At 38.1% G+C, this 18,225-nt stretch overlaps 2 protein-coding genes across 13 annotated transcripts; both read left to right on the top strand.

Annotated features, from left to right (window-relative positions):
- The first annotated feature begins 2,432 nt into the window (after positions 1 to 2,432).
- On the top strand, positions 2,433 to 8,780 carry LOC113073439 (HMG domain-containing protein 3-like). 8 transcript variants are annotated; one of them, XM_026246320.1, is made up of 20 exons: positions 2,434 to 2,963; positions 3,052 to 3,191; positions 3,290 to 3,494; positions 3,576 to 3,680; positions 3,774 to 3,964; positions 4,038 to 4,179; positions 4,692 to 5,339; positions 5,433 to 5,504; positions 5,593 to 5,693; positions 5,773 to 5,892; positions 5,974 to 6,021; positions 6,125 to 6,208; positions 6,290 to 6,355; positions 6,873 to 6,931; positions 7,037 to 7,087; positions 7,294 to 7,338; positions 7,417 to 7,478; positions 7,814 to 7,866; positions 8,016 to 8,051; positions 8,162 to 8,252. In XM_026246320.1, the coding sequence occupies exons 1-15, from the start codon at positions 2,771 to 2,773 to the stop codon at positions 7,083 to 7,085; spliced, it is 2,223 nt and encodes a 740-aa protein (XP_026102105.1). In that variant the 5' UTR covers positions 2,434 to 2,770; the 3' UTR covers positions 7,086 to 7,087; positions 7,294 to 7,338; positions 7,417 to 7,478; positions 7,814 to 7,866; positions 8,016 to 8,051; positions 8,162 to 8,252. The 8 variants fall into 8 exon arrangements, with proteins under 8 accessions (XP_026102103.1, XP_026102104.1, XP_026102106.1 ...); XM_026246318.1 differs by having other exon boundaries at positions 2,433 to 2,963; positions 7,294 to 7,478; XM_026246319.1 differs by having other exon boundaries at positions 2,433 to 2,963; positions 7,294 to 7,478; positions 8,165 to 8,204.
- Positions 8,781 to 9,444: 664 nt separating this feature from the next.
- Positions 9,445 to 14,426, top strand: LOC113073441 (tumor necrosis factor receptor superfamily member 5-like). Of its 5 annotated transcripts, none has more exons than XM_026246328.1 (9): positions 9,445 to 9,582; positions 9,709 to 9,786; positions 11,255 to 11,380; positions 11,484 to 11,639; positions 11,746 to 11,830; positions 11,910 to 12,058; positions 13,377 to 13,390; positions 13,589 to 13,659; positions 13,745 to 14,426. In XM_026246328.1, exons 1-9 carry the CDS (start codon positions 9,540 to 9,542, stop codon positions 13,776 to 13,778), a joined length of 756 nt encoding a protein of 251 aa, XP_026102113.1. In that variant the 5' UTR covers positions 9,445 to 9,539; the 3' UTR covers positions 13,779 to 14,426. The 5 variants fall into 5 exon arrangements, with proteins under 5 accessions (XP_026102113.1, XP_026102116.1, XP_026102112.1 ...); XM_026246327.1 differs by having other exon boundaries at positions 9,453 to 9,610; XM_026246330.1 differs by having other exon boundaries at positions 9,453 to 9,610; positions 13,589 to 13,666; positions 13,810 to 14,426.
- The last annotated feature ends 3,799 nt before the right edge of the window (positions 14,427 to 18,225 follow it).

Here is an 18,225-nt window from a genome sequence, read left to right as displayed (position 1 = left end):
CTAACTTCAAAATGTATGGAAAGCCATTGTAACATGTAATCTATAAGCTGTACTAGAATCTTTTTCATGTTACTAGTACTTTTTAGATACTATTGACTTCTATGGGGATCTTCTAAGGGAATATTAACTATTCAGTTTTGACTAGTATGTATTCCACTAGTGACTAGTACTTAATTATAATTTTTTTGTAGTTTTTCATTGGGTACTAGTATGTATTATTTAGATACTAGTACTTATTTTTTAGATACTAGTACTTATTTATTAGATACTAGTACTTATTATAAGATACTAGTACTTAAAGAGCCACACAGATGGGAAATCAAAAATTACCTGTATTACAGTGTATGATGTAGCTGTCCATCAGTGTAAACAATGTGCAAATTAATTAAACCAAAAAGTACACGATTTATAAAGTTATTGGCTTCTAAAGTAAGGAGTCGACTCTGAATCGCTGAAACGAGTCGTTATAGATTTCAAATCTTTTGCCCATCTCTATGTACGTCACTAGAACACTTTGTATAATAATCTCCGCCTACCGTCTTGGGAGAAACGAAACTCTGACCTGCCCCACCCCCCTCACAGACGCTCTGGTTGGTGTGATAGCATCATGTCGAGGAGACAGTGTGTTTTTAATTGTAAAGGCAAGTTTGTTTTATTTTCACTGCCAAAGAATGAAGATCAGAAGAACCAATGGCTAAAATTCATTTTTACCACAATAACAGAGCAGTACAACAAATCCCTTTTGTTGTGTTCACAACATTTCACTGATGACTGCTTTTCTAATCTTGGTGAGTACAAGGCGGAATTTTCAAAGCGTTTGGCCATAAAAGATGGTTCATTACCAACTTTATTTAGACCAACAAGCATCTCCGAATCACAACGCGAAGTATGATTATGAAGTTATGTGTTTGTTTTCTCCCGAGCGTTTTATCAGTATGTGTGCTGTCTGCAGCCTTTGTTTGTGCTGATCTTCATTTACAAACACGTCATTAAAATGAAGTGTAACTCCGTGAATACTCAACGAAGATATATGAAAGAGATATCTATAGAAAGATTGACATGTCTACTTTAAAACTAAACAAGTTCCCAAATCAGATATTCTGTGATAAAATAATCCATAGGAAAACAATGCGATTTCTTTTTTTCATGTCTTTCTTCGTTATATCTAATGTGACCACGCCCCGCGCTGAACGCGCTATTCAGATTCAAACTGAAGCGCGCGGCTTGAATCAATCCACACAGAAGAAAAAGCAGCGAGACTGTTTGCTTCGCGATGAGAGGAATAAGACATAATTCACCCCAAAAAGATACTAACGCATTGTTTACCATGAAGTTTTGTGCGGAACAACAAATCAAAACTAACTATGTTAGTTGACCAATCAGAACACAGTATGCTACCGAAAGGTGGGGTTTAAGGAAAATGAATCTTTTGAACAGCTTTGCGCGAACCGTTTGGGGATCTCTGAGAATTTAGGTAATTTTAAAATGATATTTTGACAAAATGACAATGTTTTTTAACCTTGGCTGGATTTAAACCTATTGTACAGGACTTATAAACAGTGATAGGAAGCTTAGAATTTTCATCTTACTGGCTCTTTAATTTTTAGATACTAGTACTTATTTATTAAAAGCTAGTACTCATTCATTAGATACTAACACCTATTAAATAGATACTAGTACTTTTTTAATAGATACTAGTACGCATTTATTAGATACTAGTACTTATTTGAAATGTTACTAGTATGATTTTTTATTTTACTAGTAATTTTTTTAATTGAACTCTACTGTAGCCATTAGCACTAATCACAACATAAGACAAGTAAACAAGCAGATCTGACTAGTAAGATAAGAATAGTTACTAGTGGTAATTACAAAAAGTAGTGTCTAATAAATAAGAACTAGTACCTAATGAATAACTACTAGTATCTATTGAATAAGAACTAGTATCTAATGAATAAGTACCAGTATCTAAAAAAGAAGTACTAGTATATAATGAATACCTACTAGTAATTAGTGATCGACCGATATTGATTTTTTATAACCGATACCGATACCGATTATTTGCATGTTTATGTACCCGATAACCGATATGCAGAACCGATATTTATTTACTGTTATACTTCTGTTTCTGACAATTATTAAACACAAATGAGCTGAACAAGTGTTAAAAAGTGTCTTTGTTTTAAAATAAAAGCTTTGATGAGGTAAAAAAATAAAAACAGGTAAAAAAATAAAGCACAAAAATGATTATAACATATTGGTGGGGGCGGTGGGCTAAATGTAGTGTATTAAGTTACACTACATTTAGTAGTGTAACTTAATACTCCCAGTTAAGCAGAACTAGGTTTTAGTGTAGAAAACAGAGTCTTTCAGCATTCTGCCCTGTAAGCCTGAAGTAGCAGAGTCTGGTATTACCAGGCTAGCGTTACCAGGGCATTGCGCAAATCAATACAGCGTACTTTTTGTCACAATGTACAACGATAATAGCTATTTTTTAATAATTGTAAGGGTAGTTTTAGGGTTGGAGTATGTGTATACTGTAACAAAACACAATCTAATAGGGAGAAAAATTAATTTAATTGTTCGTTTCCGGTCTAGCCAGCCACAACCCGAAAAATGAGACTGTCCTCGCTGCAGCCTGTAGCACGATGACGTAGCTGGATCAGATCCAATACGTACTGGACGTTGTTACGAGCATGCGCGGTGGTGTGTTTCGGTAACGATTCGGTTCGGTAATGATGATGGAATAGAGAGGATAGTGCGCTATTTGATGAAAAATAAATCTCTGCCTGTGGACCTTCCTCAAAATTTGGTTAGTGGTCTACAACATGGAAGTGAATTTAGACACCAACTAATTCCTGAAGAAACATTCTGCTCCGAATGTGAGGGTAATCATGTTCTAAGCGAGCCAATTATTATAACCTCACGAGCAAAGATTCTGACCTTTACTGGGGTAGTTGAAGGTAAATATTGTTAAATGGAACATTCAAATTGTTTAAAGAGTGTTATTTTACTGTTATTTTGTATTTAACTTTTATGCTCTCTGTTAAGGAATTTCAACTTACTACAAAGTATGTAGCAACTGCAGAATGATGTACAGGTACCAGGAATTCACTGATGGTATCCATAACTTCAATGACCACCTTCTGCTTTCTCTTCACTTGTGTGTAATTCTTCGCAATGCTCTTCAGGTAATATGTGTAACTATTGATGTTGATATGGTTTTGTGTAATAAGTATTATGCCCTGTAACATAATCTTTCTTCTTTATACTCTGTGAATATGCCTAGAATCACACTGCTGTCAGCAGAGTAATGAGCATACTTGAAGCCACTGCTAAAGCAAAATTCCCCAGCAAAGACACAGTGCTCCATGCTTACCTCCACTTTGAAGCCTTGAGCAGCCATGTTTATTCTTACACCTGCATCAATTGTGGATATTACCCCAAAGTGGTGATTATGGATCTCCACAAGAAAGGTGTCTTCAGTATTCCTTGTAAGTATGTGTTGTGTACATTGTATTACAAATGCTTTCTAAAAACGGCATGTTCCTGATTTCTGAGTTTGTGTTTTGCAGTCAGTGAAATAGCCACACCACCATCAGATTTCAAGGGTGATACAAACATTGTCTCTTTTTGGGAATCCGTAACGATGGAGATGATTGGCCGGGGATTTCTTTCAAGTAAGTTATTTAATGTGTAATATTATTTAGGTCTGTGTAACTAAAGAAACTAATTTTCTTTAATGTACTTATACACTCTGTATTTCTCTTAAGGTGGCAGGAAAAATCCCTTTGTAGTTTGCCCAAGTTATGATTGTTGGGCTCCTTGGATTGGACCTAACACCCGAAAGTCAGACATTGTTCTAAATACTGAGCATGCAAAACTACAAAAAACAAAGTCCTGTGATGTTCCAGATCTTGACGTCACAGAGGAAAGGTTAGGTGATGAGCTCTTTAATCTTAAGGTAAGAACACATGCACAACATCTAATTATGTTTTGCAACAATTATGGTTTTAACCAAAGCCTGTCATGTTTAGGTTGATGCAGTGAGGAAGCTGTGCAAAGAATGTGGATTGGACACAAAGGGATCAAGGATGGATCTTGTGTTACGTTTGCGAACAGAGATGCAAAACCGTTCTGCGTACGACAAAATCTTCCAGCAGATTTGGGGTGCTTCTGGTAAATTGTCATCTCTTAAATGTCTATATAATAATAATAATAATAATAATAATAATAATAATAATAATAATAATAATAATAATAATTCATTTAATAATGCATACATATGTAGCTTTGATTGGAAAAAAAAAATAATAATGTCCCTGGAGTTTAAAAATGTATCCTGATGGACATTTAATTTTCAGCAAAGCATTCATTGGAAGATGCAATATTTCATTTGCTATAAGAACCTACTTGCAATTTATACATGGGTTAATTAACACTGAGGAAACTAGTCTCTGAGTCCACCCACTGACAAATTGTTGGTAAAAGTAGGTAGATTCAATGGTATGAAGAAATTATGAAAACCTAATGAAAAAAATAAACTAAATTTTATATATATATATAAGTTAATAGTTGAAGTGTTATTTGTATTTTTATTTTATTTTATTTTTTTGTAATTGTAATGACTTTTACATATATTTCTTTACATTATACTTTCTTTAAATTGTGCTTTTGTACATTTCTCTTAGGTGGCTGGGCAGTCATTACATGTCCATGTGGAATAGTGTATTCCATCAAATTCAACATAAGAGCAGAGTCTCCCAGAGACTTTGCAGACTTGCTGCTGAGTTGGAAGCACTTTCCTAATGTGGTAATATACGACTTTGCTAGAGGACTTGCAGCACACGTTAATCTACGGAAAGCAGATTCTCTACCTTTCAGTCCCCATGAAGGGAGACTTGCTGAACCCACTACAGCAAATATCCAGCTAGCAAAGGAAGGCAAGCTCAAAGTTAATCTACCATGGTTGAAAAATAAGAAGGAGGAGGAGGATATCAACTGCCATCCTTTGACAGGATCATCAGAGCATTATGCTCTGTATGACAGATTTCATGAATTTAACACCAAAGACCCAAGAGATGCTCTTAGGAGAATCCAAGTAGTCCCAGAACTCTGTGGATGGGTAAATACTCAAACCGCAGAGCAACTTTTTGGTTCAATGCGCAAGAACAATTATTTCTTGAACATGCTCACGCCATCTGGACACACATTTTTGATGCGCAACATCATTCACCACTATAACACAGCACAGAATAAGAACATGGAGGACAGCCTAAGAAAAATTGTATCACCAAGTGATCAGTTAACCTTCAATGGTTATGGTCAGATAGTACTGGGTAACTTTTTTTTTTTTTTTTTTTTAAACTTACAATGACCATTCATTTTTTCATGTATTGTAAAAATCACTTTGTCTTGTACTTTATGTGAAGGTACACCTCCACAGTCCCTAAATGATAGTGAAAGACACACCTGTGATATTACACAAATAGACCAAGTACACTGTAAGTAATGTCATTATAACACCGCACTTGCAAAATCTCACTTCACTTAATAAATACAGTTGGATCATAATATTTTCTCTCTTTTCAGGCCCCAGCCAAGGTTCAGTGATTGACATGACAGCCCTACGAAATGTGCAGCCAAACAGGGCATGCTGGATGCATCCACAAAGCAGTGACCAAATAAAGATGGTATGTTGAATCTTTTGCATTTTTATGCAAAGTGTATAATCATACTTACACTTTTTTTTTTTTTTTTTAGTTTTTCTAGATAGAAAATGCTTTAAATGAAAAGGAATCACGACAACAATTTTTGGCTCAAGTAGGAGCAACAATTCTGAACAGATCAGATTTTATTACCTTGGGACATCCAAATGATGTTGAAGGGACTGTGAGTATTATCACATTCAATATCCTGCTTATGTTTTGTGATAAGTGAATATTAAATTTGTTTTCTCTCAAATTATTACAGATTTTGAATGCCTGCCTTTCAATGGTCAGAGATATTGCTGATTTAAAGGTAATATTTTATATCTTCTGTGTAGAACTGTTTTTTTTTTTGGAGTGAGAAAGTGTGCACAAGTGATCCTTTATTAACTGTAATTTTAAATGGTATCTAACAGAACATAAAGGTCAATTGTTTTAGCTCGTATGTGACAGTGACATGGTTGCCACCATTGTGTGCAGACCCTTCAGCTAACTTACCTGTAAGTATGACTGAAATTTTTAATAGAAGTTAACTAGGGTCATTTTAGGTGCTATTTAAAAATGTTTGTTGTCTGTATAAGGACCATATAGCAGAATGTGACTTCATCTTACTCCCTTCCTGGGCATCAAACCATTGGATGATATGTGTAAGTCTATTGTGTTTAAATTATCAGTTCCCCTTAATGCAAGTAACACTGAGATATTTTGACATAACTAACAGTTGTATCTTCCAAAAATCATTTAATAGAACTAGTTTTACAGATCATGAAACCAAAAAGCAGAGAGATGTATTTGCTTGATTCACTGCACGGCACTGACTTCAGCGATTGTCGTTACATTGATCCCTACAGGTTTTTTCAGAAAAAATATTAAGAGTTCAAAAGAAGTTCAGGATTATGGTAGTTCTGTTTTGTGCCATACATCCTTTTGCATGCATTTTTTTTTTTTTTTTATGGCTCATTTTTCATTGATGCTTAAACTATTTAAATCTACCTTATCGCTGGAATTATATTTTATAGTTCAAAGAAAACATTGTTTTAACGATGATAAATGAGCCAATAATTTGTTTGGGGATTTGTTCCACCCCAGTTTGTTTATTAGTATTTTATTATTATTTTTGTTCAGTTTTTGTTTTAGTTGTTGTTGTTTCAATGCTTTGTAGAGTACTTGCACAGCAACTACATCCTGGGCTGTGGAAAGAGTATGGACGTGATGATCTCAACGTAAGCAGTTTTCTTGTTGCCATCACTAAATTCCATTTTAGATATTCAAACACATTGTTAGTTTTTGAATAATTACAACATGTTTATTTCAATTTAACTCAACAGGGTGCTCCAAGGCAGAATTGGTCAAATAATTGTGGAGTGTTTGTGTTGATGGTAGGAAGAATTGTTTAACAATAAGTAATGTTTATTTTCCTTGATAGCTTTGTCAGATTGCTGTCTTTAATTGTTAATTTATTTTTTAGTTTGAGCAAAATCAATATCCAACAAACTTAAGATATTGATACAGTCAAACAAAACCATTTAAAGTTGATTACTATTGTTTATGTCTGTTTTGATGTAACTTACTATTAATGTTACAGTACACACTCTATGTTGTAATGGGAGGCGTCTTTGATTTTTCTGAGGTGAGCTATCAAAATTAATAATTTGGCAAAAAGTTTATTCTCAAAGGGTGATTGATTTACATTATGCATATTTTCCAGTCTGACATGGCTGCAGCAAGGAGATGGTGGTGCTTGCTCCTGCTAACAAATAATCCTGTGAAGTAAGCCTATTTCCAAGTTCTTCCAATAAATAAAACATATTTATTAGTAGTAGTGGGTGATGGAGGAGTAGAAGTAGCAGTTTTTTATCCTCTCTTTAATAATATTAATTTGCACAGTATTTGATATTTTGATATTTATATATCATTGCTCTTTTGATTGCTTCCATTGTCCTCATTTGTAAGTCGCTTTGGATAAAAGCATCTGCTAAATGACTAAATGTAATGTTTTTGGTGTTTTATGGTGATTTTTATTTTATTTTTTCTCCTGTGTGGAGTAAATACTTTCTAGGGAAACTAGTTCACTTGTTTTTTTGTTTTTTTATGTGTAATTTAAGATCAGATGCTGAAAGAAAGCTACTCAGAAAAAGGCGCAAAGAAATGAAAACAGGTATAACTTTAACTAAAATAGGTTTGTAACAACTAATCTGACAACTGAAGATAAAAGTTCCTTTTTCCATAAATATTTCATGATTGATGTATTGGTGTGAACTTTCTTTCTCTTCTTTCTTTTCGTTCTTTCTTTCATTCTTTCTTAAGGAGAATTGGAAAAGGAAGCAGAAGCTGATTACATAAGTAAGGTGGGAGTTTTTCCTATTCCAAATGTTATTTTTAACATTTTAAATGTATGCTATTATTCGACTAGTATTTTATATTGAATAATATTAACCAATTTTTTTTTTCAGCAGATGCCACCTGAGATCCTGAGACATATCCTCTTGAATGTGGTCAAAGAAGATGGAGATGTGGCCTTCTTCAGACTGTCTCTGATGTGCTGGCTTTTCCATGATGTTGTTTGTGACGCATCATTCAGAAAAGACGCTCATTTAGCCTGGCTTGACAGTAAGTTTTCATTTTATTTTTTTATTTATACCAGTAGATAGTTCCACACATAAAGTTTAAGCTGCAAATGCATTTTAAGCTTTGCTCAGAACTTTTTATTGTTTTAAATCTCTTTCTTACAATAGGTGTTGTCAACTGGAGTGCATACTCCAGTGACTACAAGGAGATGTACCGAGTGCCATATAAAGTGACCAGTTGCCTTTGCTGTGGGGACTTATTTAAAGACTTCCCGCCAGGCTATATTGGAGATGGAAGGAAAGGAATCCTTCGTGCATTTTACTCAACCAAAGAGTTTGAATGTTACTGCTCAGCAGACTGCTTCATTTGTGACGGCAATCACTATAGCCCCAAGGACAACAATTTATAAAGTTAAATAGGAATTGTCACTTAGGTGACAATTGCTTGATCTGACTGCTGTGTTTGTATATTGAACTTAAATTCAGGGTTTGTTTTCTTTTATTATTATTTTTTTAATAAATGTACTTGCATGTCTTGCAGACACTTAACAGCAAATTAAGAGGAATCTTATGTACAGATCACGGTTGAAAACCAGACAAAATATCATTTTTTATATATATATAGCACTTTTGTTTATTTTGACATCTGACAAGTTTTTATTTTTTCTTGTTGCTGTTAATATTTTTGCGTTTTCCCCATGAGTGTGCACTGGTATTTTAAGTTGTATACAGCCTTTATTGTATTGTTCCTTTTAGGATTAAAATTACAGAGACAATTACTGGACTCATTTTTGCTTCCACTCAACAGCAATTATGACCTGAATAAAATAAAATGGTTTTATTTTAAAATGTTCTATATACACACATTTAAAAAAAAATACTTGCGGTGACATTATGCTATTATTCCATCAAATTTAGGTTTAAAAACTTTAAAATCATGTGATTTAAAATGTTGTCCAGACAACTATTTTGCGTGTGTAGATAAACTGTAAATAATACAGATCTTTAAATATATGTAAATAATTACTTATTACTATTCATCTATACTACTACTATAGAGGTAAGAACATCATCTTAATACAATATTGAGCATGCGTGTCACTCAAGACCAGCGCATGCGCATTATAATCATAAATCGGTAGTGCGCATGCGTTTATGACGTCACCAAAACACACGTATTGGATCTGATCCAGCTACGTCATCGTGCTACAGGCTGCTGTGAGGACTTCTTGGGAAAAATGGCGGATTGAAAACAAGGACAAATATGGTGGGGGTTTCACATTCTGTACGACATGAGGAAGACATTTGTGAGATTCGTCTTCTTTCTTCTTTACCGTAAGACAAATACCATTGCGAAGCGATTGTGCTTTGAAAAGTTAAAAATGCAACAACAAAACTGAAATAATGACTTTTTATTAAATCTTAACCCTCAGCTGTCGCATTTGGAAACGATTGTGGTCCTAGTGAATATAAATCGGCTGCTGGAGAGTGCTGCCCAATGTGCAATATTGGTAGGATAACTAATCATTAAGCACATTTTAAATAAAAAGTGATACTAACATTGACCTTTTTACAATATACAACATACTCCTTTCGCGATGCGATTGTGTTGCTCCTCCTTTTCCCCCATGTTGTGACCATAGACCAGTGGTTTTCAACCTGTGGTCCGCGGCCATCTAGTTTCTGTTCATTTCCAGACCATTCTAGGGCTGTGCGATTAAAAGAAAACGTCCTAAAATCACGATTTGAGCGTGCGCATATGCCTAACTCCAGGTTCACACACTGTCTGTGATGCGCCTTTTTTCTGAGCCAATGTTGACGGATCAGAGCGTTCTCACTGCGGTAAAAGGCTAGAAATAAAAACGTGCGAAAATAATTCATGTCTAACACATGAGCATAGAGTGAATTTGTTAGTGAACAGGATGCAGTTTAAGTGAGAGGAGACACGTTTTAAGTGCGCACACTCTCTCTGCGCACAGCAGCGTGTATCTGAGCAAGCACGACTGGTTTTGTGACAGAGCAAAGGAAATCTGCTGCGAACAGAGAGATTCGCACTCGTGCATTATTTTAATGTGCTTTCGCGTTATATTTATGCGCTCTCACTGCTGACCGCATACACATACTGTATACACAATGCAAACACCTGAGGCACCGCTACAATTAATGAGCTCTATGAACAATGCATGGCAAAAAAGAAAAAAAAGTCCCTGTATACAGGATTTATTTATGTATTTATTTATTTTTTGCCACAAGTCTATACATTTTTTTACATCTTCACTATAGAGATAATTTTGACTTATGTCTGTTCTAGAGATGTTACAACTTTTTGATAAAGCTCTGATTGGTTTTCTTTTGGAAATATGTTTTAAATTAATCCTGAATGCATTTATGACTGTAAAAGCACAATTGCAAAATTGATCAAAAAAATCGCGATAGTTTTTTTTTTGTCCATATCGCACAGCCCTATTTTATTCAATAAATATAGTTTAAAATCTAGCTTCTGAGTACTAAGTTATTAACCCAACAATAGCGGGGTTAGTTAATTTTTTTGAAGTGGGCCGCGCAAACATATGTGTTTGGTTGTGTGGGCCGCGAGTTGAAAAAGGTTGGGAACCACTGCCATAGACTATAAAAACAGGTTGTGATGCATTTTAAATAAAGTATTAGTAATAAAGTCGTCTACAATGGAACTGACTTTCTAAACATTTAGATTTGTTTCAATTATAGATGTTTTTTATTATATTCAATATATTTTAATAGTTTTTTTTTTTAACATTATTATATGATTATTATAATAATTGAATAAACACCTGAAATCTTACCCCTCAGTATTATTCCAGTATCTTCACGGCTGGGCACAGCTCCTGTGTCCACCCAAGCCCTGCATGTCACTATTGCCTTGGTTGCATGTCTGGTCTGCTGTCTTCCCACACCTAGGGTTAAGAACTGACTAACTGTTGTTTTGTGTGTTGTTTGTAGGAACAGTAGTACGCAGTGACTGTACTGGTGATTTGAGTACCACATGCAAACCTTGCCCTCCAGGAACATTTATAAGTGAACCAAACGGCCTTCATAACTGCTTCACATGCAGAAACTGTGTTGAAAGTATGGTTGTGTTTTAAATGTATCCAATAAACTAATTTTTTATCTAATGCATTTATTTATTTTTTGCATTGCCTATATGAAATTAATGAGTGTGCTCTTTTAGGTCAAGGACTTTACATCCAGAGTAGATGCACTACAATAAAAGACACTGTGTGTGATGTCCTTGATGGACATTACTGCATTGATTACTCAAATTCACAGTGTTTTCATGCTCAGAAACACAGTGTTTGTGAACCAGGACAAGAAACAAAAATACCAGGTATTGTTTCTGAATACTTTTCTTTAATCATAATTCAGTGATTAAAGGGATATATCACCCGCAATGGAGGTTCGTTTCTGAGAACACTCTTAATTTTTGCTTACAGGAACAAAGACTTTGGATACTATATGTGTGAACTGTCCTCATGGATTTTTTTCACCATCAGGTCTGAGCTGCACCAAATGGACAGAGTAGGTGAAATGTTATTTGTGTTCCCTGCAGCATTTTTGTTATTATTATTATTTTTTTTTACATTAATTTTTTTCTCAGTTGCAAAGCTAGGAATGAAATCCAGATAGAAATTGGCAGCTCTGTTAAAGATGTCATATGCACACCAAAAAGACGGGGAAGATATATTCTCATAATACCAGTGGCAACATTGTTCTCCATAATTCTATACCTGTGGCAAAGGAACAAAAGTGAGTATGTATGCAGGATGCATCTGTTTGAAAATTGTATTAATGTTGAATCAGAATAGTTTGATTTGTGTTTATGGGTTTTACTGAAACCTGTATAGCAAATACCTAACCAAATACTGGCGGTTTTGTTGGTGATTATAAATATGGCAGATTCTAACATTAATATATATATATTTTTTAATACATTAATATTGATGTGGTCTTGCTTGTATAGCGATCAGGGCCCATTATGAATCTTAGGGCTAAGAGTTGATGCTAGTATCAAAATTCTAAGAAAGTTCTTCGAAATGTGGGAGTTCCTCTTAAAATTAAAGAAAAGACCCTGGCAAAGAAATAAAAAAAGTAATTCAGAAAGCATCTTAAACCTTGAGAGAGGTCTTGAGGTCCAAAATTGTTAGGAGTATGGACAAGGACTTTTAAGAGGCTTCAGAGTTGGGAAACCTGAAGAGGGAGAAGAAATGTTACACACAATGCATGACAGCGAATTAACAAGACGTTACACATTAGATGGTCAGGGATCTAGTTTGTGACTGATCTTATTAGAGACACGCTAACATAGACACCGTGCAGAAATGCCATAGCGCCAAAAATGGAAGTAAATCACTACATTAACATATTTGGCAACTGGAAAAATGCAGCTTTGCAGCAGTGATGATTTGGGTCTGTCACAATCTTTTGTAAGCAAAGTGACCACACAAACAATTACAACACTTTCAGAACCTTTTTGTTTCCCTGTTCATTTCCTATGAAATTTGTTAGGTATGATAGCATGGTAATTAAAGAATATGTATACATATAATTACGCCTGTAATTTCAAGGTGAAGGCTTACAATAGACTCTTAAATACTACCCTTAAAAGCATCTTTCCTTTCCTTCTTAGACAACCAACCAATCATAATCTTCAAAAGACTGTTATGGCTAGCAATGGGGTCAGCTCCTCACGAAGATAAAAGTTTTTGCCTTTTCCTCACTCAGAGTTGCTCTCAGATTAGTCCTAAATCACTTTTATTCTAAGACTCTTAGTTAGACATTTTTAAGATAATTTAGGAGCTCACTGAGAGGATTCTTAGAATCTTTAAGAATACAAACCCAGCTTGATACAATTTATTTAAAATGATTTTAACATCACAGAATCCTCTTGTATTACTTGTATACTTTTAACAGGGTAAAGAAATTTTTCTATAATATACATAAAATAGTAACATAATTTAAATGTTCTTTTTACCAGAGATTGTTGGTATTCACAACTGATTGTGTTTATGGCACTGTTGTACTAAATTCACCACAAATAATTTTTATTTTTCTGTGTGTTTTATAGGTTTTAAACTTAAAGTAAGTCCTTTAATTCTTTACATTTAAATATCATGTGTGATGCTACATTTTAACAACTGAATTTAGGGTAATCGTGCATTACTATAGAACTGCATATATATATTATACTTGCCATTTAATTCTTTCAAATTAATTTTGCTCTGTTATGAGTTCATGAAAGCCTTCATGATTTGTCTGGATGTTGATTATGTCGTCTAGTGTTACACTCTACAGCATCCTGTTGAAGAAACAACCTCTGCAAATACAACAGAACCCAAATACAACACACCGTAAGAAGTAATAACTTTCTCAAACATAGTCATTTGTGTAATAAAGTTATAATAAACCTCATATGTATATGTTGTTTGCTTGCAGGGAGGAAAACAGTGAAGAACCAGTTATTTCCTAAAAATTCCTAAAAATCTCATTCACTCTGCTAGATCTCCAGTGGTCCACTTGTGGCACTATTGTAATCTTCTCCGTGTGCTGTGACCTTGACGTGGTGGAGAAGCTTGAGATCCTCCCGCACTCTGAGAACTATGAGAGGTTTAACCACAAAACCACACCTAGGAGGACAAACTAACAACAGCAAGTTTTTTTGTTGCAGCTCCAGATATGCATGGACAGCAGTATCACCCACTCATCCCTAACAACAAATAGACAGTATTTGAAATAACATACTGCAAGAGGACCAACTACATATGTAGGGAGACCAGGGCTAGTGAACACTTTTCTTAGTGACTGTTTACTAGAGTCGTATTTCAGAGTTGGTGTCTTTATGGTAAAAAGTGATTAATGAAAAACAGCTGAAATGAAAAAGATCACATACACATAAAAATATCAGTTTACAAATCAGCCACAATGCCCCAGCGTTTTAATATATATTGACATAACAGCAGTACGCTTAACCTTATTTGAACATTAACAACAAAATGTTTCTGCTTGCTTACTTCCCTGTGTATATAACACACCTCCACTAATGTCAGATTGACTGCCTTATATTTTAAATACGCTAGTTTATCATGCATTATTTTCTGCTCATAAATACAGTAGCCCTTTTTTTTTTTTGGTCAAATCAGTTTAAAAAAAAAAAATTCAAATCTTTGTTTAATTTATTGTACATATGACACATTCTGCAGCTTAAAAGGTTACTCCACCCCAAAATGAAAATTTTGTCATTAATTACTCAAATATATTCAATTGTGCAACTTTTACAAACCGGGAATGGTCCCGGAAAACGGGAAAATCTGGTCAGACTAAAACATGCGTTTGTTTATGACATGTCTCTCTGTCACTTGAGACAGTGGAGAGAAGAATGCATTGAATGTCACCCTATTTAAAGATTATGTCATTGTTTCATTAAAACTGTTAAAATAGTTTTATGTCTTGGATTTTTTGAACAATATATTGTGCGTTTTGTTTATTGCACCGCTGCAGTATCTAACAAATCATTCATTTTTTAATGTATTATAGTTTATAAACTTTAAAGGTTTAAAGATGAATTATATACATTTAAATGTCGTGTGATGCTGTGTTTTGCTAAAACTGGGTCAGTCACCCTACTATTGAATAGTATGCATATTATAAAATATGTTTAATACTTTTTTAAAAGAATTAATTAGAAGTCTTAATGAAAATGCTGCAAAAATCATTCAGATGTAGCGTGGCAAGGTAAACATTTTTGCAAACAATACAATAGAAAAAAATAGACAGTAAGGAAAAAAATAAATACACTGGTACTGCAACTGTTTCTTAGTGATTTTTGTGGAAATTCTGTAATGAAAGAGAGAGTTCCCTTATCGAGTCGGTCTCTCGACATTACGTATGGGGAAATCCATTTCCTCGAAATTATGAAGTCTGATTGAATAACTCTTTTGCTTGCAAATAGCCAATGGCGCCCTCGCCCTCACCTGATTGGCTGACAGCCATCAATATAGGTGACGGTGGGCGCCAAAACCCTCAGAATCTTTTTTCTTCACTTGAGTCTGGTTTCGCCGTGGATTCACGCATACAGAGCGGAAAATTGTGGAAAATTATCCCCTCTCGCGTTCCGGTGATTTTACTTTTAAAATGTCTCTTTGCCGCATGTGTGGTGGGCCCATTGATTTCCCGGACGCACACGAGCAGTGTGTGCTGTGCCTGGGTCGGGCTCACGCAGAGGCGGCATTCGAAGGATCCGGATGTCGTGCCTGTGAGGAGCTTCCCATCAAGATCCTTCGTGCAAGGCTGGCCGTTACCCGTAACGGTGGCCCTGTATCTCCTGCCTCTCCCCCGTCCGCCGCCGTCGAGCCGCGAACCGGGAGACTGCAGAGAGCTCCGTCGACGGATTCTGTCGAGGTACTGGCGTCGGCCCAACGCCCACGCCACCCTCACGTGGAAGATCCCCTCTCATACTCTGAGGCCAGTTCCCGCCCTCCACTAGAAGCGCGGGAAATGGTCTCGTTTGGATATGACGAGGACGACGCCATGTCTACTAATGCCTCAGACCCGGGAGCGTGGTCCGAGGCCCCGTCTGAAGCCGCCCCCGCCTCGCTGGATGCCGAGCTTATGGCGATCCTCACGGAGGCGGTGGCAGATATGGAATTGGAGTGGACAGCCCCCAAGGAGCTGCCGTCTAAGAGATGGATGGACGGTTCTTTCCTCGGCGCGGGCCGCCAGGCTGAAGCCCCGCAGAGACCCGCGCCTTTTTTCTCTGAGGTCCACGAGGAACTCACCCGGTCATGGCGCTCCCCTTACTCAGCCCGAGCCCATGCACAGGGGACCCAGCTGCTGACGACGGTGGAAGGGGCGGAGAAATTGGGATACGCGCGACCGCCTCCCGTCGAGGATGCTATCGCGGCCCATCTCGCGTCTTCTCCCGGCTGGAAAACAGCCTCTTTGCCTTCTAAGCCATGTCGAGCTACTGCTCACATCGCTGAGAAGGCGTACATATCTGCTGGACATGCAGCATCTGCCCTCCACACGATGGCAATCCTGCAGGTCTTCCAAACTCGGCTCCTTGGGTCCCTGGATGAGGGAAGCCCGGACCCAGAGTCGCTCAGGAAGCTGCGCACGGCGGCGGATCTCGCTCTCGCGGCGTCAAAAAAGATAGCGCAGGGAATCGGCCGCAATATGAGCAGCCTTGTGGTCCTGCATCGCCATCTGTGGCTGACGCTGTCCGGCATGCGCGATGCCGAAAAGAGGCAGTTCCTGGATGCACCGGTGAGCCCCACCGGTCTTTTCGGTGTCGCGGTGGAATCTCTGTCGGAGAAATACGCCGAGACCGTCAAGCAGTCTAAGATGATGCCTCATCTTTTGCCGAAACGGTCTCAAGCCCCCCCTGCAGCGAGGTCCAGATCTTCTTCGGCACAGCGACAAGCGGGAAATACCAGGCGCGCGTTCCCGAGCGCAGCAGAGCGTCGTGAGCCAGAGCCACCATTCCGCCAGAGGCAGCCCAGGAAGCCCCGTTTTGGTCCGAAACCGGCCTCTAGCAGCCAAGGGCGCCCGGCTGGCAAGAAGGAGCAGCGTTCCTGATGCTCGTGCCAGGGGGAAGAGAGCGCGGGACGTGTTCGTCGGACCCGCGGCGAAAAGGGCGCGTTCCCACCCAGAGTTCGTCAAAGATGTGAATGTTGTGAGAATGAAACCGCTATGTTCTGTTTCAATAAACATGCATTACATGCCTCAGCAAAAGAGCTTTCTTCCTCCCTCTACTATTACCCGCTACATAAGCGAAGCCTCTCCTCCGAGAGACGCTTCGCAAAGCGGAAGCTCGGGGAAACCCGAGGAGGTGACTATGTATGTTCCCGTGCAAGAAGCCGCGAACGAGTCACCTGCCACTCATATAGCGGTCAACGCTTCCCCAGTGGCTGGCGCGCACGCCCCGCCGCAGCATGCATTAATACCCTCCGTATTGAGTCATCTCAGCGCGTGGGCGACGCTCCCCGCGGCATCTTATTGGGTGATCAACACGATAAAACGCGGCTATACGCTCCAGTTCGCTCGCAGACCACCCCGCTTCGGCGGTGTGATTATGACAGAAGTGTCAGAACAGAGCGCCCCGCTGCTACGAGCAGAAATATCCTCTCTCCTGGCCAAACAAGCAGTAGAGATAGTGCCCGTGGAACGGAGAAATTCCGGTTTCTACAGCCGTTATTTTCTAGTTCCGAAAAAGGACGGAGGTATGCGCCCCATCTTAGACCTGAGATTACTGAACAAAGTGCTCGCGAAACGCACGTTCAAGATGATAACTGTGAAGCAGATCCTCGCGCACATTCAGCCCGACGATTACTTCATTGCAGTGGATCTAAAGGATGCTTACTTCCACATCCAGATAGCCCCACATCACAGGCGCTTCCTGCGTTTTGCATTCGAGGGTGTGGCGTACCAGTTCAAAGTGTTGCCGTTTGGGCTCGCTTTGGCTCCCCGTGTATTCACAATATGCATGAATACAGCGCTCGCTCCCCTGAAGCTCAGTGGAATGCGCATACTGAATTATCTCGACGACTGGTTAGTCATCGCACGGTCGAGAAGCGCTCTCGAGGAACACAAACACAGACTCCTCGCCCATCTGACAGGTTTGGGGCTGTCTGTGAACATTCAGAAGAGCACACTGCAGCCGCGCCAATATATCACATTCCTGGGTATGATACTGGACTCGCGCTCTATGACCGCGAAGCTGTCAGAGCCGAGAATCCAGTCGATTCAAAATACACTAGCCCTCTTCGTTCAAGGCAGAGCTATCCCCTTAAGAACGTTTCAGAGGTTGCTCGGTCTGATGGCGGCCGCAGCCTCCGTCTGCAGACTGGGCTTGTTACACATGAGACCGCTTCAACACTGGTTACAGAGCCGAGTGAAGCCGCGGGCGTGGAGAGCGGGAA

This window comes from Carassius auratus, unplaced genomic scaffold (assembly GCF_003368295.1).
Source record: "Carassius auratus strain Wakin unplaced genomic scaffold, ASM336829v1 scaf_tig00012155, whole genome shotgun sequence".
NCBI lineage: Eukaryota > Metazoa > Chordata > Actinopteri > Cypriniformes > Cyprinidae > Carassius > Carassius auratus.
Note: the sequence above shows the minus strand (reverse complement) of the source record. Positions and strands in the feature narration are given on the sequence as shown.